Source organism: Octopus bimaculoides, chromosome 4, assembly GCF_046866305.1.
Source record: "Octopus bimaculoides isolate indiv1 chromosome 4, ASM4686630v1, whole genome shotgun sequence".
NCBI classification, from domain to species: domain Eukaryota; kingdom Metazoa; phylum Mollusca; class Cephalopoda; order Octopoda; family Octopodidae; genus Octopus; species Octopus bimaculoides.
The window spans coordinates 42,356,714-42,384,712 of record NC_142931.1 but is presented as its reverse complement, the minus strand read 5'-3'; the positions used below and the strand labels follow the sequence as shown (position 1 = coordinate 42,384,712).

The window sequence follows — 27,999 nt, the reverse complement described above, 5'->3', positions numbered from 1 at the left end:
TTGTGTATGCGATGGCAAATGAGAATGAGCATACATGTGTAGGTGTGTGTGTGTATGTGTGTGTGTGTGTGTGTGTGTGTGTGTGTGAGAGAGAGAGAGAGAGAGAGAGAGAGAGAGAGAGAGAGAGAGAGAGAGAGAGAGAGAGAGAGAGAGAGAGTGTCATCAAGTAAACTTAAAACACTTGGTAAATTTCCGTTCCGACAATCAGTGACTGGTCGTTTAATAGTGTAGTCTAAAACAACCATTCACCGTCTCACTTCCATAGCTTCCGCTTTCGTCTTACTTTCACTCATTACTACTGCTATTCTTGTATCTACGACCACCACCGCCACATCCCCTTGTCATTGTTAAATAAGTTTATTTATAGAAATACAAAACAAAGAAAACATTGCGAATTATACGAGTAGTTTTGTTTCTTTTTTTTTCAGTGGTCGCTAAATTCCAGATCATCCTTGATAGAGCAAAGAGACTCCATGATCAAATGCATTCCAACGTTGATTATCTCGTCTGTTTTCTAGTGTCCAGCACGATATTATGTCTCCTGGCAATCCTTCGATACTGGTACTCGACGTCATGCGCCCACGCAACCTTCACTCATGACACAGACGAAGACTCTAGACTGAAAACGAGGGTGAATAAAGTTGTCTCCTCTCACCGACACACTCGAGTGCAAGGGTTCTCAATCATGTTTTTTATCTATGAATCGCTCTGGCTGCTATTCTACTCTGGTGAATCTTCATAGCCATTTGGTGTTTAAAAATTTGTTTTATTGATACTTCTTTCACAATCCCGATTTTGTTTTTTTTTCACACATCAACTTGTGTCGGTTGAACTATGGTAAAACATTTCAGAAAAGAAATTAAGCTGTTTCTTGCAATAAATACATCTAGGCCAGGGGTTTTCAAACTGTGGTCCGTGGACCACAGGGAGTCCGCAAGGACAAGACAGGGGGTCCGTGGACAGCAAATACTTTTTATGAGCAATTTGATTTTATATATGTTTTTTAATCGAAATCTTTTAATTGACAATAAACCTATTTGAAAAATGCTGTTAAATAAATAAATGCAAAAATATATGTTATTTTAAGCAAATATTTATGTATAAATTTCATAAGCGTTTATAAAGGGGTCCCTAAGGTAAAGCCTGAAATATAAAGGGGTCCGCAAGTCAAAAAGTTTGAAAGCCCCTGATCTAGGCCAAAGCTTTTTCATGAGCCTTTAATATGCTACTGTGGATCCTCAATTTACTATTTTGCTAGCGTGGAGCCTGCAAAATTATATATTGGCCCTCTGGGGTCATATGAATCACCGTTGAGAACAACTGCTCTAGACCAATACCGAACGATTGTCATATCTCTGACTGTTTTTAAAGACATGTGAGGGTGTGCTTTAAGGGCGAGTTGGCTGCTATTTGTAGTAGATCGAGTAACAAATTTGACTTATTTTGTTTTTGCATTCCTTAAATGTCAAACGTTTTACTCTTTCTCCAAAGATTGTTTTTAATGTTAATGTCAGAGTTTTCTATTTTCATTTATTTATATATTTATCCAAATCACATTTTATTTTATTTTGTTTTATTTATATAACTTTTTATCGTGTGTTCCCAACACAACTACCGACTCCTATTAACAAGGAAAGACGATAACTTTTCAGACTGACAGGAGAATAAACGAATAACCGAGAAATAGTGCACGTATAATTGACCTACCTACCATGCCGCCGACCACCTCGTAATGAGATAAGAAAATGTATAGAAAAAGAAAAATAGGAAGAATCTAAAAGTATCTCTCATTCCATCAGTTCAGTTTTCCTTGTATGTCCGATATATGCCAGGCGGATATTCGTCAGCATATAAATATCGTGTTTAAATGCCGAATAGCTGGTGGAACATATTTGTTTAACATTCCATTAGAAAACGAATTTTGTATCTAATGGAAATAGAGGAAACAAATGACTGTGTGCTTAAGAAGCTCGCCTTTGAGACACATTTTTTTCGGATTCAGTCCCACGGCGCGACACCTTGGAAATGTAAAAGATAAAAAGCAAGTAAAAGATAATAGGCTCCGGATAGCCTTGTGAGTAAATTTGGTTGACAGAATCTGAGTGGAAGTCCGTTGAATACATACATACTAAAATATATTATCGACTGCATATATTCAATACATGTGTTTTGCTTGTTCGCCGGTACGCTGCGGGTTAGTACGGTGGAGATGATTCCTTCAAAGCACTGGGTGTTAAAATACCTGTAAGCCATAGATAGTGAGGCAACTCGTCTCTAATCCCATTCAGGAGTGATGGATATCGACATTTCGCTATTTTGCAGCTTTTCAATATCAAGTAGCTGAACCTGGCGATGCAGTTTGCCCCCTGTTCGATTCAGGTACGTGATATTGATAAATCATTTGCACACACACACACACACACACACACACACACACACACACACACACACACACACACACACACACACCACATACACGTGTATGTATGTGTGTGACTGTATCTGAGTATCCTTTCACACATAGCGCATGACTACTAGTGTACATACAGCTTAGACATCATACGCCAAACCCATAGATTCCATTAACAGAGATCTCTAAAATACCATCCACTGGACTATTTAAATCTTGTCTTTTCCAATAGCAACAAATAAATTAAGCCACAAGCAGAAGCGCTACTTATCAAGAAAACATCATCACACTGCACCTCTTTATACCAAAGTAGTACTCAGAGACTCCAGGGTTCTTCCAAGTGTTAAGTCTCCCTATCACTGTAATGCATTCCATTAACAATATACCACAGGTCAATGTAGCACTGTTGTAATTAGATACCATGGCTTTGTAAATTGGTGCTGCAGGACTGATGTAATGTCCTGTTTTCACTAGGTACTATATATCGGTGTAATATGCTGTTGTAACTAGGTACTACAGGTTGGTGTAATGTACTTCTATAAATTGGTCCTTTATGTGTAATGTGTTACTGTATGTAGTGGTAATTTCAGAAATACCGGTGGGTAATTAGTTTAATCGGGTCCTGACTTTAACTTTCGTAATGTAAAAAGATATTTACCTTTTCAAGCTGACTAGTAAGACTACTTGAACTTTAAGTTATCTATCGTACCCCAAATTACGGTGGCAGTAAGTCCCAAATGATGTATGGGACTTACTGCCACAGTCTCTTCCTGAGAGTGCTTTCGTATACAGTTGAATTAAATGCTAACTAATCTTTTCCGATATACAAATAATGTACATGGCGTGGTGCTTATGCCTAGTTTTCGGAGCTATGCGTGAATATAACTTTACCATTTTAAAGTTACATGCTTAGAACGCTTAGTTTACTGTAGATAACTCTTCCTACATTAGGAATTATTATTGCTTACGATGTCAAATCAAAAGTGTTATTGCTACTTTAAACAGCAAGTCGCTTCTTGTTTACGTACCTATATACAGGTAGGTAGTTTGTGCTGAGGACAGGCTATCCAAACTTACGCTTACATACATGCGACGAGATTTTTTTTTTTTTTTTGCTGTACATTAATCTGGATTACTGACTCAACTCGCTGTAAAATTATCTCTTTTTATTTCAGTACCAATGGCAATAGCGATGGCATCAGATAGGACATGCAATGAAGCTAGTAACGACAATCAGGTTAGTGACTTCAAATTCCTCAGCAACCACTTCTAGACAATTATTTATACATTGTCAATCTCTCTTATTTCCTATTTCCTCTCTTTACTTAGACCTTCGATCCTATAATTTAGTAAAAATGTCTCCGATGACAAATCGGAAGAATCTCTCTATTCATTTTCTTAAAATCCACTCCTGAAATCGACACATTTACTGCCCTCGATTTTAATCATATGATGTCTCTTGTGTCTAAAAAATTAAGAACAAAAATTTAAGAACAAAATAAATATCTTTGAATATATCACTTCGTCTGGAATCAAATGTGACTTCCATACAAAAAAAAAACCAAAATACAAGGTAAGAATTTTGTTAAATCTTTTCTGACCACTTGAAATTTTTCAAATTTTCACCATAATATTTTCAAAAAATCTAGTTCTGATGTAGTTTTGCATGCTGGGGAGTTAAGTTGACAGAACAACTAAACACACATGATCCTCTGACCGAGGATTGAACATTTTTATTGCACTTCATTAGAGAGGCGCATGCATGGTTCTATTGTTAAGAAGATCGCTTTGGTTTCGAATTCGGTTCCACTGTGCGGCACCATGGACAATTGTCTTCTACTATAACCTAGAGTCGACCAATGTTTTGTGGGTGAATTTGGTAGACGGAGACTGTGTGGAAATTTGTCGTATGCATATACGTATATATGTGTATGTCTTTGATTTTATCCCCCTCCCCCAGCGACCACTATGTTGGTTAGTTTACGTTCCTCTGATCTAACGGCTTGGCAAAAAAAGACCGATAGAATAAGTACCAAACTTTAAAATAAAATACTTGAGTTGATTTATTCGACAAAAACCCTTCACTGCAACATTGCGGCAATATTTTTTTTTACATAACATCTGGGGTTTTTTCTCCTGTTTAGTTAGGGACGAAAGAACAGTACCATGTCCCTTGCTTATTTATTTATTTATTTTTGCTGGGTTTCCTAGACTGGTGGAAGGGCGGAAGGTATCCTCAAAACCAGAAACCCAAAGAACAACTGATTTAGAACTGAGCGAGTAATTAAGATTACTGTCACGAAAAAAAATCAATCGAAGGCCAGTGATCAGGTTTACATTGTCCAATGTGTTCTTCCTTTATATAAGAGAGTAGAGAACAATTTAAATGAGATTTAGTTGCTATTTCTAACAGGTCAAATTGGTTGCTGTTTCTAGCGGCCCACCAGATAATGAGTCATGTCTCATGCGGCCCACTTCTCGAAAAAATTGCTCATGCCTGAAAGACTATCTTAGCTCGTGTAATATTTATCTCTTTACACTATGTACTTTAGAAATTAAATTAGATTCCACTGTATCTGAAGTGGGCTTATCAGTGATTACTATTTGCTAAAACTTGATTTTTTTGATAAAGGCAGAAAAATAAATATTCATTGGAGCAAGACAGCGCTTCCTAAATATAATCAACTAGATTTTATTACCAGTTTTTCTAATTCATAGATGAGCGAGTGTGTGCGAGCGTACAATTCCTAGCAGAGAGTAGTGGGACTCAACACATTATTCCGGGTCTCGAATAGCTAATAAGGTGCGGGAGGGAAGGGGCTCTAATTAGTTGTTGGTTTCCCTTCTTTAAAAATAAAAATAAAAATAAAAATAAAATATCCCAGATCCCTGCATTTTAAGGGTTCTGTCCACATCCGGAGCTTAAAAACAGTCTTACTCCACTTTAGTAAATTTCCCTTATAGGCCCGGTGTGAGGGGTGGAAATAATATGTGTCAACAAATACGATAGGAACTAATCAATGAGGTCGCGTCGACATTACAGAAAGAGCAATCACGTAGATTCTACGTGATTGCTCTATCTGCTAGAAATAGCAGCCAAATTTCTCTCAAATCACACATATTAGCATCCAAAAAAGAGAAGGGACATCTTGGACAATCCAGTTCCAGATACATAAAAAGAGACGGGTGCTTCTTCGCAGTGCTCCCTTTAGGCTTAGGCACATTAGGTAGTCTAAGGGCCCAGTTCTAATTTATGTATGCTGTGTCTTTCTGTCAATAAATACATACGAAAGGGCCCAGTGCACTGATTTGCCCGGGGGCTTATAATGCTGCTAAGACGACCTTGCTTCTTCGTTTGCAGGACCCATGAAAGGTTTATATGTTAAGTATGTATGTACGTACACATTTGCTTATACTCTGCTAATGTTTGCATTGCTCATCATGTTCTTTCGAGCTTTGTACTTTGCTTTCTCAGTCATTATATTCTTCAGACTGTTCCCTCCTCCTCTTTTTCCTACTAACCTACTTTTTCTTCCCTCTTTTTTTTTTCGCCATTAGTTTTTTTTCTTTTTTTTTTCTTTTCATTTATATGTTCTTTCTTTCTTTCTTTCTCTATTCCTTTGCCAATCAAATCAAATCAGCAGCAGTAGCGCACTTGATTCTCGTCAGTTTCAAAGAAGTGGGAGAGAGAGTAAACACGAAGAAAGAAGCGCTTAGCTTCAAGAATTCATTTACATTTCACTTCGCTCTTTTAACAAAGGTGAGTGTAAAATTAACCTTGACATAAAGTTTTACCTGTGTGAGAGTATATATATATATATATATATATATATATATATATATATATAAATAGTAACTTTTTATTAAAATAACTTCTGTTATTTGTACTTGTCTAATTCACAACATTGTTATTATATATGAACACATCAATGTATACACGCACTTACAAGCACATGGTTACATGTAGTCTCATCTAAAAGTACTTCGGCCTTTATTTCATCTTTAAACAACATAGAAAGTTACCATGTTAGACTTTTACACTTAAATGCCTAAACCTAATATCACTCAGATCGTATTCTCCACCTTGTTTTCTTTTTCTTCCCCAGCTCCCAACCTTTTTGGGTGGGGCTGGGGTCTTTTTTTTCCCCCAGAGACGAGTGAGCTCACTCACGATAGTCACTTTCGTTGTTACTATTGAATATGTCGGTTAAGAAATATTGTCAAGAAAATAACGAAGCTTAACCATCATCGTACTCTCAAAAATAATAATCCTTCCTAATTTTGGCTCAAGGCCAACAATTTCGGGCGAAGAGTTTAATCGATTATATCGATCCCGGTACTTGATTGATATTCATTTTATCGACCCTGAAAGGATGAAAGACAAAGTTGACCACGGTAGGATTTGAACTCAGAACATAAAGCCAGAAAAAATGCTGCTAAACGTTTTGTCCGGCGTTATTTAGTATCCTTTCCTTTTCTGGTATTTTATGTACTTGATTTTATGTTATCACTACACATTCAGTATGGTGTTTTAGGAAGTGGATGGAAAGAAAGAAAAAAAAACAGCCAAAACAGCGTAACTCCTACATTATGGGACCCAGTTACCGTTTTTCAGAATCGGATCCTCCGTAACCAAAAACGTGGCATTCCGTAACAAAAATCAATATATATCCATTTTACCGAAAGTTATGACGGAAAAATTGGATCTTGTGAATTTTCCGAAAGTCCCCTCCCCACTCCCCAGGGTCGTCAGCGCGCATTTTCCTTTTTTATATTCGGGCGATCTTTCGATACCAGTACCAAATATCGGCCTTTTCTGTAAAAAGTGTCTTCGGCGGTCTTTACCAAAGGTCGGCCTTTTCCGTAAAAAGAGTTGGAGGGAAAGAGGGAAACGACGTCGTAAAAGCGAAAGAGATACAGAGAGCGCGATTTCTTTTGAAGGGGTTAGGGTTAAGGTTAGGGTTTAAGGGTTAGGGTTTGGGTTAGGGAATTCCGTCCCTAACCGTAACTGTAACCCTAACTGTAATCCTAAACACTAACCCTAACCCTAAAACCGACACTAAAACCCTAACCCTAACACCCTAGTGAAGATCGTGCTGGTGTTATGGAAAAGGCCGATCTTTGGTAAAGATCGCCGAAGACACTTTTTACGGAAAAGGCCGATATTTGGTACTGGTATCGAAAGATCGCCCATATTCATTTTCTGCATACTTGTTAACACCCACTAGGCTGGCTTTTTCCCCCCGCGTGAAGAGCTTTATATTGACCGTGTCTTCTACCGTAATCCCCGGGTTTGTCGTCCAAAGCCTTGGCAGGGAAACTGTGTGGAAGTTTATCGGAAGAATCGCTCCTGTTCCTGGGGGAGTAGAGTTAAGCCATTGCCCATTTTATTATTACCATATGGTCTTCGGGTGCCTTGAGCGGGATCTGCTCTGTTGCAAGTATTCGAGCTGAGTCTCTAGTCTGAGGATGACGTTTTCCCATCCTCTTACCAGTTTCAAAAGCTTTGAAGAAAGTTCATCGGCGCTTTCCTTCCATTTTTAACCAAGTCAGATACATACACTGTGTTTGTATATATTTAGTGGAACAAGCTCAATACGTGTGGGGGAAGGGGAGAAATAAAATACAGTTTGTAGGACTAATGGTTATGGATTAAATATTTATATTCACGGTAATTTTTCAGATTAATACACGCACGGTTACCAAGCCCTAACCTTAAAGCCCTAAACCTAACCCTAATCCTAACCCTAAACCCTAACCCTAAACCCTAAAACCCTAACCCTGACTCTAAAACCCTAATACCCTAGTGAAAATCGTGCGGATGTTAATCTGAAAAATTACTATATTCACCCTGTAACTTATCTCTAAATACTTTATTCTAAGTGACCGAGCTGATTATTTTTGAACTTGTCACTCCTGGAATATATATAATACATCCCATTGACAAGAGTCAAAAAACTTGAAACATCGATGTTTGGGATTCCTGATAGATGGCGACACTGAACAAACCGAATGTTTTCACACCATTTTACCATAAAAGAGATATTTTCTCCACGGTAACTGCAGTGAGTTTGCTTTTTAGCAGTTGCAATATGTCACAAACACATTTTGACAAGCCTAAATTTTGCTTATACTTAAACACTGCTTGGCACTAACATTTCGTTGTATAAATAAATAAATATATTTCCGAGAGAGAGAGAGAGAGATATCATTCTTAATCGGCAGAAACTATCAAAAATTATGTATAAATGTATATGCGTTCATTTACAAAACATCTTTGGCCTTTGGAAAAAAAAACAAAAAACAATCTATTGACGAAATACGAAACAAAACCGAGCTGGGGGAAATAAACTGAAGTGTTAGAAAAGCGAACAAAATGTGTTCTAAAATAACAAGAGATTTCGGTTTAGACAGTTGACTTAATTATCTGTTGTTATTGACATAACATTAATGCTATGTTAGCTTAGCTGCCTTGCTTGTCTACATATCCTATTGTATTGCTTGTACGGAGCAGTTTTAGATTTTTTCATGGTTTTAAGTAAAACAGCAAAACATATACTGATCATACTATCATACTTACAATCGATGGCTTCTGATCTCAATTGATTGGAAGTGTTATCATGTACATTGTTTTGTCTTGGTATAAAAGATGGGCTACAGCAAATATTCTGCTCAATACCACAGATTTGCTTGTCAGTTGTTTGACCTTAACCAGTTGAGCATGTCCCTTGGTGGCTGACGATATGTGCATCTCTGATCATGAGCAGAAGTAGTGGGGGAGCATAGCCATGTGTTGAGAGGAATTTTTTGGGGTTTGAAAAATTCACCATTGGAAACATGGGTGCTTTGTTCAGCATCCTTAAACAAACCTTATTCAGGGACCTTTTGAGCGGGATAGGCTACTCGGCCTGAAGAAAATTCTAACTGGGTCCCACCTGCGAGGTCATGCGCTGTTTATCTTGATATGAGATCACCATGTGGCACAAATATGGTTGTGATGCATGTGCCTGGTGTACCCTTATCAGACGGGTAGCCATGATGGGTATAACGGGCTTCGTATATTTTATCCCAGTGTCACTTTGATGGCATGCAATGCTCTCTCACTCAATAATAATAATAATAGGCACAAGGCCTGAAATTTTGGGAGCGGAGTGAGTCAATTACATCGACACCAGTACTCAACTGGTACTTATTCATCGACCCCGAAAAGATGAAAGGCAAAGTCGACCTCGGGGGAATTTGAAGACAGAACATAAAGACGGACGAAATGCCGCTAAGCATTTTATCCGGCGTGCTGACGATTCTACCAACTCGCTGAATAATAATGGAGACTACGAGATATTTGAATGTACCGCCACATTTAGGTTAGCTTTTTTTTTTATGTATTTGAAACGCGCGCGCACACACATACACACACCTGTCCTTCAGTCATTGGATTTCGGCCATGCTCAAGAACTGCCTTGAAAGATTTTAATCGAACAAATCGACCCCAGTGCTTTTTTTTTTTTTTAATCAGGTACTTATTCTGTTGGTCTTTTTTTGCCGAATCGCCATTTTACGGGGACGTAAAGAAACCAGCACTAGTTGTTGGTTGTCAAGCTGTAGTGGGAAGAAGCACAAACACAAATATATACACATACATACATACATACATACATACATACATACATACATATATATATATATATATATATATATATATGCACATATATATATATGTTTAGCGAATCCTTTATTGTAACCAGCAGTGTAGCTAATAGGGGAGCAAGGGGAGCGACCGCTTTTCCCGAGTACATTTTTCAAAATTGGTGCCTTTTCAACAATTTTTGAAACTCTTTAGTTGTGCAATAAAAGTCGAATCTCTTGTTTTGCTGTTGATGTTTTTGTGTGTGTGTTGTTTTTTTGTTTTTTTTGGCGGGGGATGTGTTTTGTTAATCATATGACCTCGGAAGAACTTTTTAGAGTCATTACTCCCGTGTTTTTTTAACTATTTACTCGGATCTTTTTTAAAACGGGGGCCACATTTTGCATTAACGAAACACTTTGAAACTTGGAACACTGGTAGAATGTGTCATATAAAACATCTTTTTCTCTTAGTCTTCTTAAAAAAAAAAGAAATCCATAAATTATTCCATGTTAAAGTTGTCGTATTTCTGTAATTTCAACCAATCACTGACGTCCATTCAGCCGATGTGCCGACTACATAAACAAACGATTCTGAAACAATTAACCCTAACCCTAACCCTAACCCTAGGGTTAGAGTTAGGGTTAGGGTTAGGGTTAAAGCAAATTTAAAATGAAAAAAGCAAATAAAACGAAGGTATGGAGATTAAATACGCTTTACATCGCTTAATCAGCCAAGGGGTAAATATAAACAACTGAATACTTGTCAGTGATTGGTTGAAATTATCGAAATAAGACAATTTTTTACATGAAATAAATTCGAGTACAAAAATATTTTTCTGTTCTATAACACAAAATAGAAGTTTAAAAGTTTTTCGGTACCAAAAACACTACGTAAACATTAATGAAAAATGTGGCCCCCGTTTTAAAAACGATCCATTTACTCAATTTCCTGTAATGTGTTAGTGGCTGCTAACATCGGAAAAACCCAAACAAATCCTGACGTCATAACCTCTTGACACTGGACGATCCCGTAGAGTTTCATCTTTCTCACATCGCACCTACATTAGTAGTTGTGTCCTACATAATGACATTCTTACTGAAACAAAATTAATGAATGTAGAATGCTATTGCGTATAACTAATAATATATTTCGCGTAATATAAGAGAAATGAGTTTTAAAAAATTGTTTAGAATGTCATGGCGCCTTTTTTATGTGCTCGCTCCTACTAACTTTAAACCTGGCTGCTCTATTGACTGAAACTGCTCACTTGTGGGCTCCTCCCATCTTTTAGATTAATGGTTTCTTCAATGGCGTGTAATTAAGTGTACAGACTGCACAGACCAGCCACATTACGTAGGTGTGTTTGCTGTAGTTGAAGGTATGTTATGTTAAAAAACACTAAAGGTGGACTGCCAATTTGGTTACTGCACATGGCGGCTCACATCCGCTCTACACCCTTGGGCTTCTTATTAGGTCGCATTATCGCAGTGTGTGTTGATGGAACTCTTTCTGTCCCACAGTCTATCAACTCCGGTGTGCTCAAGGTTTTTGTCCTCATTCTCTACTCAGTCTTCTATTCTCTTCCATCGATTTATTGCCGTTATGTCCAACATCGCCACTATCCTTCATTTTGCCTCAGCTTACCCCAGCAATGCACCATCTACTCACAACCTAGACACCACACGCTAAATTTCCGTACTGACTCCAAGAACAGAGACCTCAAAAGCCTTTTTAAATGAAAGTAATATCAGTCTCGTCTCTTTCAATACCAAGAAAACACAAACGCTACTCATTCATATCAAGAAAAAAATATTTTTTTAAACTTATCCATGAGTAACACGCAAATTAGGGCCCTTGCAGTCGCGAAAGCACATTTTAGCTACATCACAATGACGGACCCTTTTCTCCAGCCCATAGTAATTATTGACATTCTACAAAGTCCACGGTGGGTCCACAATGGAGTATTGCTCTCACACTGAGGACGGTGCTACTACAGTTACACATAGACAACCTAGATCGCATCACTCATATATACACTCTAGTCTCTGGGTCACAGATATGCTGTCTTCTCTCTCCTTTTCTATCACTACTACAGTATCTCACTATTACTCTCTCTTGCCGAAAGTACATCCTTAACAGCTAGTCACATCCTAATGAATGGCATTTCTATCCAGGGCAAGTACATATTTCAGCCTATAGCAGGTAGGGGTCATACTACGTTACAGACATTCCCGCCTCATCCCTAGTTTCTCCTACTCTAATCACCCACTCCCGGTGCAGCACTAATCACTACGCCTAATCCTTCCTTCCTTCCTTCCCTAAATGTCGGTCTGTGGAATTGACTTGCAGTGTTTCGTGGAGCATATTAAGGGGATGAACCGCTCTGGTTTGTGGGCACTACCCCTTCCTTCAAATCCAGCAAGTGAAAAATAGAAAAGTTGATGAAAAGTCGTTTTGCTGACTCAGTCCCACAAATTTATCTTTTGAAACACGCCAATGGTAGGCCATTCAGTATATGGTTTCATTTTCTAACTGGCTCACCCCCTTCTCTCCCTCTTTCTCTCTCTCCCCTCCCTCCCCCTCTCTCTCCTTCAAACTAGTGTGATGTTGGTGGCAGACGCAGCTATAATTTTCATACATCCTTAAATAGTTCTTTGCAGAAACTCCTCTTTCAATTAGGTTATTGGGTCAACTTCAAGTAGTCTTCCTTTGTACTTCAAATATTTTTTGCTGCTTATTCACCTAATTTTGTTTTACATTTTGTTTGTCCAGTTTTTATTTGTTTTGCTCTGACTTTGTTTTCTCCCTTTATAATCGCTATTGGCAGATTTCTGTGGTTCGATATGGATATTGATTTTATCGTTTTCTTTTGCTAAGAGGTTTTTATCTTCACGCACGATGGACAAGGCATTAAAGTTGCCACATGCTTATTCACTTGGTAGGATGAACTACTGCTACTACTGACTCATTGCTTTTTGTCAACTTTAAAAAGAAGAAATATATTAAACGCATATGAATGAGAATAACATTTTTTTAAATCTAAAAATGCAGTAATACCTCACTTTGCGAGGACCCGCTTTACGAGACTTTGCATTTGTGAGTTTTATTTTTCAAGTACAAGATCCAAATTTTGAATGAAGTGCGAAAGTTTCTACTACCATAACAAATGCTTCTCTGTGTTACCAAGAAATTTATAAAGCAAAAATAAAAACTTCTTCTAAGCAAACAACTCTAGACTAGTTTTCTAAAAAGAAATCTACCATTCCAACTACGAGTGCTTGTGAATCGGCGATCGCGTCTACAAGTGATGGTGTGCGCGAGTCTAGTGCTAGTGAAAGTGATTCAGAAAACGATATTTTTTTTATTATAAATGATCTTGACATTCTTTTTACTTTACATAAAATATTAATTACATTCTACTGTTGTTTTATTGCCATTCATTTACAAGTATTATAAATTTTATTGGTAAAACATTTTTCTGGAAACGAATTACGATTTATAACATTGCTATTATGGGAAATTATTGCTCTACTGTACGAGTTTTCGCTTTACGAGCGGCCTCCGGGAACAAATTAACTCGTATAGAGGGTACGGTCAAGTACCTCTGGAACTCCACTCATCCCAAACAATGAGGTAAGTTTGTTGGAGAACTGTTGCCATTGCAGAGTTTTGGGAAATGTTGCACATTTAGATTCTTTCATTGCAAGGTTTAGAGGAAGCTTGAACGTGAATTGAGCAGTTCTTCCCCCATTGAGGAGGGTAGCTGTAATACCAGAAGATACAACACTGGAAGACGGTTAGATTTTATTTCATCCCATTTAGGATTGCAGGTGAAAGTGACAAAAAGATCTGGTTTTCCATATGTCCTGACATATGTCATAGCATCTTGTGTTCGTTGGTGCATATATCGAGGATCACCTGTGAATGATGATGGGAGAATTATATGTTGCCCCATGTTTTGAATATCGCCGTCTGCCCTCAGAACATCTTGGAGATGAACATAATTTTTAGCCCTTAACTTTTTTGATTCTTACGAATGCAGAGGAGATGTTGACTCTCAACTTTAGCATACATATCAACCAGGTATTGTTGAAATAGATCATGATACGTGTGTAATTGATTTGATTGTTCTGGTCTTAATATCAATTGGTAAGAATAGAAGTCATTTGACGATACCATTTTGTTTGTAATTGGCTCTCCTGTTGCCGGTTCAATTTGTGGAATCTTGTCCATTCCACAGAATAAGAGGATACTGGAGAGCAGCATAAGAGGGATGAGTCTCTGAAATATATTTAAGGTTGCTATCTCAAGCACGAATGAGAATATCGTGATATTCATAAGGAACATATGCGCGCACGCGCGCACATACACACACAACTGTCTCTCTCTCTCTCTCTCTCTCTCTCTCTCTCTCTCTCTCTCACACACACACACATATATAGTTGAAATTTACAGAAAAACAAAAGACGAAGGCAGATGTATGAACAACAAGCAGGTGTATTAGTTTGACGCTTGGGGAAGTGAGAAAATCTTTTACGTTTCGAACCTACGCTCTTCAACAGAATGGAGTAAGAAAAAATAAACAGAGAATATAAAAAACCAGTGGATTTAGCGATCAAGATACGACGGGCTTCATTCAGTTTCCGTCTACCAAATTCACTCTCAAGGCTTTTGTCGGTCCAAGGCCATAATAAAAGACACTTGCCCTAGATGCCACACAGTGGGACTGAACCCGGAACCATGTGGTTAGGAAACAAACTTCTTACTACATACCCACGTCTGCGAGTGCGCGTGTATATATATATATATATATATATATATATATATATATATATATATATATATATATATATATATATATATATATATATATATATATATATATATATACCGTAAATCCTCGAGTATAATCCGCACTTTTTTCCCAAAATTTAAAGGTCAAAATTTCTAGTGCGTACTATATACGAGGTTAAAAATGAAAAATATTTTCTAAGCAAAATTTTCTAAGTGATAAATATGTAAAGGCAATTTACTTAATATTTATTTTTCACTGACGTTATTACTGTTATTTCTTTATTTTCTGGAAACAAAGTGCACAAAAAAGTTACACGTTTGCATTGTTATATATACAATAATAATAAAGGACGTTACTGTAAACACGTTTACAAACCAAGGACGTTATATAGATCTCCTTGACTCAAGTTAGAGAAGGGGTGCGTATTATACTCAGGGGTGGATTATACTCGAGGATTTACGGTATATACACACACACACACACACACACATATATATATATATACACACATATTTATATATATATATATATATATGTATGTATATATATATATTCTAGCGACAAAGGTAGTATTAATACTGAGAGGTAATGTTTATCCCCACTTAAACGTGGATGTTCTCTTAGAACAAACTATACCACAGCAGTTTCCATGAGAGAAACTCTCATATTGGCTTTTGGTGCGGAATGTACTCTTGTTTATATTGTTAGATAACTCCCAGCCGTCTCCAGTGCCGAGACCACCAGATCACGTGATTCGACCTTCTTTGATCTCGTCAATGGTGGACGCTAGAGATAGCAGCGATTCGCCTCCCCGCCAGCAATATATAGAATAACAGTGTCAGAACAGGCTCTAGTGCTGAGATTAGCCAATGAGCTTGCTAAAGAAAATATTTATTTCATAACGTTACTTTTAATTCTTTTTATACATGTATATATATCGCTTAGGTATAGCGATATTAATAACCCAGTGTTAGGACTCGATATGCATATGCTTCAGAGAAATGCGTTTGTAGAGTACAGAGCGTAAAAGAGATTATATAAATGACAAGGGAACAAGAAATTATGTAATGTACATCATTAGCTTAGACCTGTTTCTGCTATACTTGTGTATCGTCTTATAGTCTCCGACGGAAGCTATGAAGTGGCACAAAACACTCAACTATAAGTGCATTGCTTCTTATGGCAGAAATAACTGTAAGCTAATGAAGTTCAAAACATAATTTCCTGTTCCTTTCTCATTTATATAATCTCTTAGTGTGTGTGTGAGAGAGAGAGAGAGAGAGAGAGGCGGGGAGAGATCATTTATACAATGTGTGTTATAAATATACGGATTCAGATACTGGAAAGGCCCTCTCAGTAGTTTTAAGGCATTAGTATATTAGCCGATTGTCTGGAGAACCTTCCGCCCAGTGGCTTAGTGGTCCCATTGCTAGTCTACGCTGTGGTTGTGAATGTGGGAATCCCACTACATGGTTTTGCTCTGGAGACCCATAATGCTGTTAAAACGGTTCTGCCTCACAAGCTTATTTTCTAAATATGAACCCGCTTCTTTATTTATAACCCATATTGTATTGGTAATGTCGTAATTATGGGACTGTCAAAATAGCACGATTCTACAGCTGACTTGCATCAGTTAGCTGCTTACTCGCAAAAAGTTTTGTTTTATATTATTACTAGAAGGGGACTTAACTAATGCTCCGATTTGAAAATTGTTAGAATTTATGGCTTAAAATTATTTTTAATACAAAAATTCAGGTCTTAGGAAGCAATAAAAAAAATAATAAATGGCCGATTCCGGGCATTTTCGGCCATGAGGAATCCATTGGTGCGACTCCCAGATTGCTATCTTGTAAGGTGTGGATTTCTATAGATGCAACACACACACACACTCACAAACTCAGCTATACAATAGGTATAGATAGTAGCACGTCAGTTTCAGTTTGTGAGGGGAAGTAAGTGAATCATAATTGTCACTAACAGCGAAACCGTTGTTATTTACTTAATTTAAACAAAAACGAGCTGAGAGAAATAACTCGGTGACAAGTGGCATGTCTTTGAACAACATAAACAATTACAGTATATCAAATACAATACGACATAAATTCTTGATATAAATCAAGAATTCATGTTGTAAAATTATCTCCACTTCTGGAAGATGTCTCATAATTACCAAATGGCAAGCTCCACTTGAAGAAGGGAGATAATCTCAAAATTCAAAAGTTTCCCAAAACTGACATGCCACTAAGGAAAAGGATACATGTATTGTTTGGATAAAAGAAGACAGTCGTTGACAAGCGTTTCTGGTCTAATAGCACGACAAGCTGCTCGACCTTATTTCCAGTAGCAAAGGTATATAGACTTAATTCTCATCCCAAGCGTCTGTAAAAAAAATTCTTATCGTTAGAGTCGTGTTTAGTAGCTTGAATAATGTGACTAGATATACTCAGAATAAAACAGGATGTATGGAGACAACTAAAATGATTTTGATAATTGGTTTACTTTAACATGTGAGACCTGCTGCAGCCAGACTATGATCTAAGGCCTAAACAACAACACAGTATAAATTCATTCTTTATCAACTTTATCCTTAACATGATCTCGTTACTTCACCGAAATAGTTTATCAAAAAACATTGTATATTAATTACATACATTAGGAATCTAAGTGCACCTAGACTGATGAATTTAGTTGCCTTGGTTAAAAATCGCTTGTACAAAGCTTGTGTGTGTGTGATGTAACTTGAGTGTTAAACACAATGCACGATGCAAACGAAAAACATGACTCCATTGCGCCAGTGAATGACTCAATGTTTAACATTGGCTTTGATAGAAATGGGATAAGGTATGCACATGAATGACATTCCCCAACTTTTCAGCTCACGTTGTTGCTTACAGCATCTACCTTCCTCACGATTTCTCACCTCAGGCTTACGAACATCAGCGCACCCCTAATACCTAAAAACCCATTTCTATCAGATTATAGAAGCAACCTCACACCGGTTAACAAAATTTGACCTGTATTCGAATCTGAGACCGTTCCAAATGATCTTTAAATCCAGTATGAAAAGCAGGATGAAAACTATTATATAAATTACATAGCCATGGATTTCTATTATTAAAAAATATTGTTTTTCTCAAAACCGATGCGCACATGCAATTTGCACCTGCAGTTCGTCCTTGCTGCTAAAAAGCTCTGTTAGTGCTCTACGTAACAGCTCAACCGACTAAAAATAGCATGTAAAAGCTGAAGGCTTGGCCTTTCTTTTTTATTTGACAGTATAGGCAAAACAAGTATGTGCTTAGTGCACAGAGGGAAGAGAGAACAACAGAGATTGTCTTATATTTTTTTCCAGTACCAGATTTATCTTAGTGCAAACTGGGCTGCACGACCAGTACCACACAAAAATATAACAACTTTTTAAAAAATATCGGCATTCACATACATATTTGTATAAGCAGTACACACACACACACTCATACGTAATGATATTAAAGGGTTGCCAATTTAGCATATTTTATGCTAGATCTAGCATTTTTTTTTTTTTTTCAATATTTTTTCATTCTAGCATTTAGCAGGGAAAATAACAGGTTTAAAATTTTATTTACCATTTTTCTCTGAGCATGACATTTCCACAATAGTTACCCTTTTTTTCTTCTTTTTCCTCCTTTTCTACTTTCTTTAAAGTATCTTACAGCCAAACTTTTGTACTATCAGCTATTGTTGATTTTTTTGTTTCATTTTCATGAAACTTCAAATGAAAGTTTACTAAAAGGAAGTTTATCAGGTTATGAACTTTTCTAACCCCCCCTCCCAACCGCTTGGATACAGAGTGGTGCTGGTGAGGAGGGGGGGATAACTCATGTCATCCCCTGAACTCACTACACAATAAAGTAAATATGTTGCAAAGAATGAAAGCATGGAAATTCGTCCTAACAATGCTTTATTCTGTAGTGATGAGTTTTTATGACTGATTGAAACGATTTACTTTCAGTTTGACTGTCTCAAAATATGCCTGTGTATTTTCATGCTTGTTTTGGATTATATATCTTGTGTAGAAGTACAGGGGTAGCAGGGTCTCCCCTTTATGTTTCTACTTACTTTTTTTTTTAAGTATTGTAGTTATATTTGTGGTTTTACCAATAGATATTAAATATAAGATTGGAAGCGAAATATGATGTTCCCAGGTTTATATCAGAACACAGTTTTAGGATTTCTGCAGATTTTATTTTTCCACTTAATAAGTTGGCCACCCAGCTTCCTGAATCAGTATTCTTCACCTCAAGAATTTGTAAGCAGCAAACAAGAATTGTTAGCGGCAAACTGATAAGTTGTATTTTCAATTTTTTATTTTTGTTAATAATTCAATTGCTTCCCACTACATTATAATAAGCTAAGAAAAAACAAAGTTGTACCAGCAAAAGTTCATCATCATGGGTCTGTTTTCCATACTGACTTGGATTGGACAATTTGACAGGAGCTGGCAAACTGGAGAGTTGCACCAAGCTCCAGTTGTCTGCTTTGGCATTGGCAATGCCAACCATTTTACAGAGTGTACTGGATGCTTTTTACAGCATGGGTTTTTCAGAATAGATATTGGGCATAAGGAGTTGATGTATTTTCCAACCTTTGCCACTATTGAAAGAGGCTGCAAGAGGACACTGAGCACTTGAAGAAATTGCACAATGATATATAAATTAGGTTCAAAGATCACCTGAAAATAAACATTCCAAACTGGGTGGTAAAATCATTTAAGACAAATGTAGCTGATGTTGATATCAAACTGCAAGAAAGCCTTAATGAGTTGCAGTGTAAACAGACTACACAAGCTAAATCTAATTGTGGGCTCAATAACTTATGGTCATGTAGTGAAATTGCTGTGAAATTCCCATTACTTTGGCAGGAAATAAAATGGCCTTTCCTACTTTCTTACCTAGTTGAGTAAAGTTTTAACTGAATGTATTTCCTACTATCAATAGCTCACAGTTATTTAGATATTGTAAGTAGAAGGTGATTTTTATTTGTCTCTAAAAACCATCGACCTTTGAGAGTGGAAAACTTGTGAAACTGCATTAGGTACAAAATTCCCCCTAAATAAATACAATAAAACAGTAAAATTATATATATTTATTCTCTTTTTTACTTTGCTAAAGGATTTTATTTTTGAACTAAAAAAAGCAATAATTTTTTTTTTAGAAGTTATTAATCTTCTGGCTGTCAATACAAGTTATTTATTATGTGTATTATATGAGGAAAATAATGTATGATTACAAACGGTTATTTTATTGAACTCGCATAATATTTTGTTTTCTGAAATAGAATACTGGAGAATAAATGTGCAGATAACAGACACTAATATTTTTGTGGAGTTATTACATTAATGGTAGAAAACAGATTACCTTCTTAAAAGAATTTTCTTAATATTTATTTATTGTACATTTTTGTTAATAGATTTTCATTACAAATTATTAATTTTTAAATATTCATAAAAATAAATTTTATGATAATAAAACTAATTAAAACAATTATTTAAAATTTCATTGTTATTTGATAAATAATTACAAATTGTACTTTAATTAAAGATTTAAAATCTTTTTTAAATGACCTGTTTCTGCTACTAACCATTCATTTTAAAACCGAAATGGTTTTTCTACTAATAATGTCTAGAGGCCCACAGAAAGTTTAAAGATTTCAAGGGAGTCCAGAGACTAAAAAAAAAAAGGTGGGGTTGGAAACCGTTGATCTAGCTGGTCATACAGAATATTGATAGATTAAAATCAAGAAGGCAGTTACTCATCTACGCAACATAAAATAATTCTACAGCTGGCCATTGGGAAAACCTTTACGATATTTAAGGTATTACAGAAGTTGTCGTTGTTGTTTGGCCCTGAATTAGTCCCTATCAAGGAAACCTATCATTAAACACATTCTATTCATAGCCATCATCTTGTTTTCAAGAATAATATATCTAGGACCCCATTATCCAATATGCATCTTTCCTTCTTGCAAGACAACAGGATATAATTTGAGGCTGATTTAGGTGCTATCCTTAGCATAGAGGCTCCTTTTATCTGTTTGATTTCATAACTGGAGTAGGTTGGTGTGACTTAATTATCTTAACCTTTGACACATTATTGCGTCAGAGATAAGATATTGTTGACTATCTCTCAAACTCTTCTGCTTCCTATGACAATGTTACAAACAGAATGTTTCTAATTTCTTTTTGTTTTCTTTTTATTTTACAGCCGATGTGCCATTGTGTCAAAATGCATCAATATTCTGAATATTTGGATGGTAAAACTGTACTTATTACTGGAGCAAATACAGGACTTGGAAAAGAGACAGCTTTAGAATGTGCAAAAAGGAATGCCAGGGTGATTATGGCTTGCAGAAATCTAGAAAAGGCTGAAGCAGCTGCAAAAGAAATACGTGATGCCACAAAAGATTCCAGTAAGAACGAGGTTGTCGTACGGGAATTAGATCTGTCTTCATTCAAGTCTGTCCGTAAATTTTGTGCAAGAATAAACGAGGAGGAACCACATTTAGATATTCTAGTCAATAATGCTGGAGTTTTTCGCTGTCCTTCATCATGTACAGAAGATGGATTTGAAATGCATTTTGGAGTAAACCACTTGGGACATTTTCTATTAACAACATTGCTTCTGGATTTGCTAAAAAAGTCTGCTCCATCAAGAATTGTAGTACTGTCCAGTTTCATGTACAAAGATGCTCGGATAGACTTTGATGACATTAACTGCAAGATAAATTATAATCGCACTGAAGCTTACAGATCTAGCAAACTGGCAAATGTCTGGTTTTGTCGTGAATTATCCAAGAGATTAGAAGGCAGTGGGGTTAATGTTTATTGTGTTAATCCAGGAATTGTTCTTACAGACATCATGCGACACTCAGTGCCACAATTTTTTAGATATTTCGATTGCATTTTCAGACTATGTTTCAAAACTCCCGCACAAGGAGTACAGACAACTTTATATTGTATTCTGTCTGAAAAATTACAAAATGAATCCGGATACTATTATTCAGATTGCAGCCAAGAAGACCTTAATAGCAATGGATTAAATGAGGATGGAGCCAAAAGACTATGGGAAGTTAGTGAAAAGGCTGTTGAAAGCGAATAAAACAATGTAATTCCGAAAGACAATGTGTGGGGTAGATATAAGCTCCTCATAAGACAAGTCAATAGGTTGACTTCATTTCCTAAGTGCATCACCATAACCCATTACATCTTTATTATTAAATCATCCTATATATAATTTATGTAAGTTATATACACTTGTCCCTTGATCCTGCAAGTTCCTATGCAAATGAAAACTGTATAACTTGAGGAGAGTATGTTTTTAATAATATTAATAAAAGAAAAAAACAAAAACACTCACAAGTTACTGTTTAACAGTCTCTGTTGAACCCTTTCTCTCTTAAACTTATATTTTCATTTTTAATTTAGTCTGTTTCTGGTTTGACATATGAAATTCTATTATTTAAATGCGGTAATGTTTAATGAAGCAGGAAAAAAACATAAATCTAACTTAATTATTGCTTTAGTGTGTTGCCTATCCGTTGAAAAAGTGAAGTGGAAAGGAAAATAAACTGAGGGGTGAACAAAATGGTATTTCTGTATACATAAAGTAAATAAAATAAAGCAATCAGAACCACATCAAAGTGGAACCATGTAAACCAAGGAACAGTTGTATGATTTTGGTTGGCCTGAGGCTCTAGAAGAAGACACTTGCCCAAGGTGCCATACATTAGGACTGAACCTGAAACCTTGTGGTTGGGAAGCAAACTCCTTACCATGCAGCCATCATGCCTTAGTAAACTGACTTTTTTTTTAAAGTTACTCAAGACAAAGTATAGCTGTTGTTTAAAGAGCATGTGTAATGTTTTTTGCATTTTATATACTCATTAGCTGATTTTAGTGGATATAGATTGGAGCCTGGTGTTGCCATCCGGTTTCACCAGTCCTCAGTCAAATCGTCCAACCCATGCTAGCATGGAAAGCGGACGTTAAACGATGATGATGATGATGATGATGATAATGAATATTCTAATGAATTCCTTTGTGAATAATGCTTGTTATATTCTTTTACTTGTTTCAGTCATTTGACTGTGGCCATGCTGGAGCACCACCTTTAGTCGAACAAATCAACCCTAGGACTTATTCTTTGTTAAGACTATTATTTTGTTTATTGGTTTCTCTTGCCGAACCACTAAGTTACAGGGACGTAAACACACCAACATCAGTTGTCAAACGATGGTGGGGGAACAAACATGCACACACAAATACACACATATATACAGATATACACATACATATATACAATGGACTTCTTTCAGTTTCCATCTCACAAAACTTTGGTCAGCCCAAGGCTTATAGTAGAAGACACTTGCGCAAGGTGCCACACAGTGGGACTGAACCTGGAACCATGTGGTTGGGAAGCAAGCTTCTTTGTTTTTTTTAAATTGCCATAAAGGCATTACAGAGAGGGGGACACTATAACACATGTGGGGACATATAACAATTAAAATAAAAATATGATGCAATGAATGACACATGAAAATGAACATGAAAAACATTAAAATCAAAATATTAAAATAATGATACATGAATGATAACTGAGAAAAGAGAATATGAAAAGTGTGTTACTCACCCCACACTAACATTACTCACCACCTCTGAGTCCTGAGTCCTCTTTAGTCTTTGATCTAGTCTTTCGTTTACCATTTTCCCCATTACTGAGTGACAACACTCTCTCCTCCATGTACACGTAACCTTTTTCACCGGATGGAGTTGGTTGGTCCCACATCACACTGACTGTGCTTCCTCTTCTTTCTTTTTTTCCTTTTATTCTCTGTCACTCTCCATTCATCCTCCTTGTTCCTTCAATCTATCTGTACTTCTTCCTTTTTCTCCTCTATCTCCAGCACTGCTTCTGTCATTTTCCTTTGTAGAGAGCAGTGAGTTCTAATGTGGCCTTTTTGGCCACATTTAAAGCATCGCGAAACTCTGCCCTCTACCCATACTGTCAATACTATTTCTCCCAATGTCACCGTCTCCGTCAAATTTTCCAGCTGCTTCGCCTCTGCTCGTATGATGATTTCCAATGTTTTTCCTTTATATCCTCCTTTCTCCGTCTCTGTGGCTTGGAGGACAGCCACCTCCTCCTCACTACCAACGAGGACAGCTGCTGCAACCCAAGCCACTTCTATATCAGGTGGGATTCCTTCTACCCTCACCTTAGAAGTCTTTCTTCCAAAATACTTGGGTAGAAGTACTACTTCCTCCATTCTTACCGTTGTGTTCGCCAGCCTCTTTGCCTCCTCTGCTGTCCTAAACTGGAAACCACCATCCCATATCCATTTCCTTTTGCTATGTATGTCACTTCCTTCGAAAGCCCTTTCAATGCTTTTTCTACTTTTTCCATCTCCATCCACTCCACCTTCTTACTCTCCACTGAGTACACCTTGTAGGTAATGGTCTTCTTTTCCATATTTACCATAGCCCTTTTCAGTGGTAATAACTTTACATCACCACCCACCTTCTGTGTCATCTTACACAGCTCCTTCAGTCCGGCTAGGTCCACTTCCCTTTTCTTCACCTCTACAGCTTCAGCAAAGCTCTTTACTCTTTCCAAATGCTCGTCAATTCTATTTACCGCTTTAACGAGCTCCTCCTCCGCTGAGGACAGCTCATACTCAATAAGGTCCAAATACATTCCTTTCCACCGGTACAACACTCACTGACAAACCGCTGCCAAGCAGCTCAAAAAATTCCATCAGTCTCGTCAAAAATCAACACAGCAAATAGACCAACACATGCGCAGAAAGCAAGCTTCTTACCACACAGCCAGACCTGCGCTTATTTATTATCGTATGTTTGTTTTAGCTATAGGTAGAAGAGCAGCATCTGTAATACAGAGCAGGGCCACTGAGACTGATAGGGGAAGAGAAGTGGAAACTTTGTTTAGATATTTGAATCAATAAGGTTGCTACTAAATGTATCCAAAAGGTAGATTATGGTGTTAAGACAAGTAACAGATTAAAGTTACACAATGGTATGTGTATCACTGCCCTAATGAACTACATTTCTTTCAATATTGTAATGTCAGACACAGTGAGTAGACATTTCAACGTCCACTAACAAATCTAGAGATAACCAGGTAATGTGTATTCAAACCCCATCTGACAATTATTTGTTTGTGTGGTTAAGAAGTTTGCCTCTCAACCACATGGTTTGGGATTCACTTCCACTGCATGGCAAGTGTCTTCTATTATTGTGGTATGACGTCAGCGACTGGGGAACTGACTGCTGACAGGAACCCGGAGATGACTGGAACTGGGAGCTGACTGGAAGAGGAAGAGGGGCAGAGGGAGCCACGATTGGGATTTCGTGCTTTTTGGAGCGGGGTCGTTGCGACGCGAAGACGTGCGAGGCGATCGTCCAGGTGAGGGAGAGGCAGCTGCTATTTCTAGCGTTCGTTGGGTCGGGCCAGGTGCGAGGACAGGATACCATAGGACAGACTCATGCAGTGGAAGGAAGATGAGGTAAGCCGTTTACTACTAATCACTCGCATTCACCACAAGCTATTTCGGCACCACGTGTAAAACTTCGCCGCGATGGCAGCTAAGATCAGAATCGCCAGTGACATGATCAGGCCTTTTAATGGGGACGGTGATGTAGTGGCCTGGATGCGAAAGATCAGGCTTGTGGCGAGACTGCAAGGGATAAGCGATGTGGCGAGTCTTATGACACTATACTTGGAAGGAAGCGCCCTGACCCTGTATTTAGAGATGGACAAGGAAGAGAGGTTGAGTGCGGAGAAGATTGAGCAGAGATTGAGAGAGGCATAAACGGAGTGTGAGTATACTGCCTTTGTTAGGCTAGGGACTGTTAGATGGGGGGGGGGGAGAGAACAGGTGGACGAATACGCGGCGGAGGTGCGGAGGCTGGCCATGCTGGCTGAGTTTATGGGAGAAGGCCTGGACAGAGCGGCATGGCTGGCGTTTGTGAGTGGGTTCCTTGACGACATAGGGATTCAGTTACAGGAACTGCCTGGTGGGAGAAAGATGGCGCTCAGCGAGCTTGTAGCACAAGCTCGCATGTTGACGCAATGCGTCGGATGGAAGACGATAGCGATGGCAGTGACGGAGGTGCGTACCGACGGACGACAGCCAGAGAAAGGCGTGAGGAAGCCTACCAAGCAATGACATTGGCTGTTCTCGGGCCGGTGTTTTAAATGTTAGGGGTCACATATGGCGAGGGAATGCACCGAATCGGGGCCCATCTGCTATCGATGTAGGAAGACGGGGCATATCGTCCGTGATTGCGACCAGGAAAACGACCGTGGGGAAGTTGCTGCCTCTCAAACTTTCCCCGCAACCAAGTAGGGGCGCTTGTGGAGACGCTGCCCATAGTCGAGGTCAAGGCCGAGGGGAAGAAGTTCAAGGCCCTCATGGACACGGGTTACATGACTACCCTCGTGACACCAAAGGTAGCGAAGAAATGGGATGGGGCGAGTAGCGTCCGGGCGGTCAACGGCAGAGAGATCCATTGCAAGGGCAGCTGCAGTGTGGAGATAGCGGTGCTAAGGCTACGGGTGATCGTAATCGAACATGTGATAGACGGGGTTGATGCCATGATGGGGATAGACGCCATCAACCGCCTTGGTGGTGTCCGGATTGCAGGAGATGAGGTCACGTTCGGAAGAGGGGCAGAGGGAGCCACGATTGGGATTTCGTGCCTTTTGTAGTAGGGTCGTTGCAACGCGAAGACGTGCGATGCAATTGTCTAGGTGAGGGAGAGGCAGCTGCTATTTCTAGCGTTCGTTGGTTCGGGCCAGGCACGAGGACAGGATACCACAGGACAGACTCATGTCTGCAGTGGAAGGAAGATGAGGTAAGCCGTTTACTACTAATCACTCGCATGCACCACAATTATAGCCTCAGATTTGGCTGAAGCCTTGTAAGTTGATATGTAGATGGAAACTGAAATAAGCTTATTATATATAATGTGTGTGTGTTTATGTCACAGTTATACAAGCAGTGTCATTTATTTCTAGTATTCTATAAAAAAAACATGTCTGGCCATTGGGAAATATTACTTTGTTTGGGAATAGGAGAGGGTTGATGAGAGGAAGGGTGTCCAACCATAGAAAATTTATCTCTGTAAACTTTGTCCAGTCCATACAAGCATAGAAAAGAGGACATTAAAATTATGCTGAATTCTGTATTCTGTTTATTCAATGTCTACATTTACATTGAGTATAAAAAAATAACCTTTGTTTTCTTAGGAAGCTTAAGGAACAATAAAATATCATCGAGAGACAAAGAAATAAACAATTTCTAAGAAATTCAAAACCTGGTCAAATTTTAACATAATTGAGTTTTCAGATATGAAGAGTGAGTAAAGAAGTACTTTTGTCATTTTGTTGTTGGATTACTGTCTGCAATGCCAAATTTAAACCCTGCTACATCACATACAATACAACATTTTAACATGTACTTTTGACGAATATTTGTCTACTATTGCTCAGAGGTTAGGCAGCCATGTAGTTGATTTCTCTGTTTGCTTATCAAAGTCAAGCAATGTAAGATGAGCTCACTTGCGTATCCTGCCCAGAGAGCACAATACAGTATTCTCCAATCCTTGATTAAGGCATTTAAATTACAATCTTTCTTTTCTTCCTGTTCGACAAACAATTTTTAGTATTTTATGTTTACATTTCATTTATTTGTTCTGTTAATTAATTTTTGATGTTTACAATGAAAAATGGAATAATTTCCAAATTAGATATAAGATGTTTTTGTTTCTGTTCTATTTTTATTAATTTATCAATATTACAAGCACAAACACTACCCTCTGAGTGGTTTTCTTCTAGTATAGCTACACTCTCCAATGGATTTTTTCCTAATGTATGTTTAACCCTTTCGTTACTGTATTTATTTTGAGATGCTCTGTGTTTCTTTCAATTACTTTAAATATAACAGAGAATTTAGTAAAATAACTTAGTTATCACTAAGCTAGCGTTAGGAACATAAATTGTGACTAAAGTTTGGTGGAAGATTTTAATTCAAAACTTATGAAAACAAGACATTTGTACTACAGAGCCAGAGGCGGTTTCAGCTGGGTTGGTAACAAAAGGGTTAAACACA

At 37.7% G+C, this 27,999-nt stretch overlaps 1 protein-coding gene across 5 annotated transcripts; it reads left to right on the top strand.

Annotated features, from left to right (window-relative positions):
* The first annotated feature begins 1,607 nt into the window (after window positions 1-1,607).
* Window positions 1,608-22,240, top strand: LOC106881699 (retinol dehydrogenase 14-like). Of its 5 annotated transcripts, none has more exons than XM_052967024.2 (4): window positions 1,608-2,379; window positions 3,586-3,647; window positions 6,052-6,170; window positions 21,075-22,240. In XM_052967024.2, the coding sequence occupies exon 4, from the start codon at window positions 21,078-21,080 to the stop codon at window positions 21,966-21,968; it is 891 nt and encodes a 296-aa protein (XP_052822984.1). In that variant the 5' UTR covers window positions 1,608-2,379; window positions 3,586-3,647; window positions 6,052-6,170; window positions 21,075-21,077; the 3' UTR covers window positions 21,969-22,240. The 5 variants fall into 5 exon arrangements, with proteins under 5 accessions (XP_052822984.1, XP_052822985.1, XP_052822987.1 ...); XM_052967025.2 differs by having other exon boundaries at window positions 1,661-2,379; window positions 6,055-6,170; XM_052967027.2 differs by having other exon boundaries at window positions 1,670-2,074; window positions 6,055-6,170.
* Window positions 22,241-27,999: the final 5,759 nt, after the last annotated feature.

What these genes read in the sequence shown, in the direction of transcription:
- LOC106881699 (XM_052967024.2), top strand. Translation starts at nt 21,078, where the DNA reads ATGTGCCATTGTGTCAAAATGCATCAATATTCTGAATATTTGGATGGT.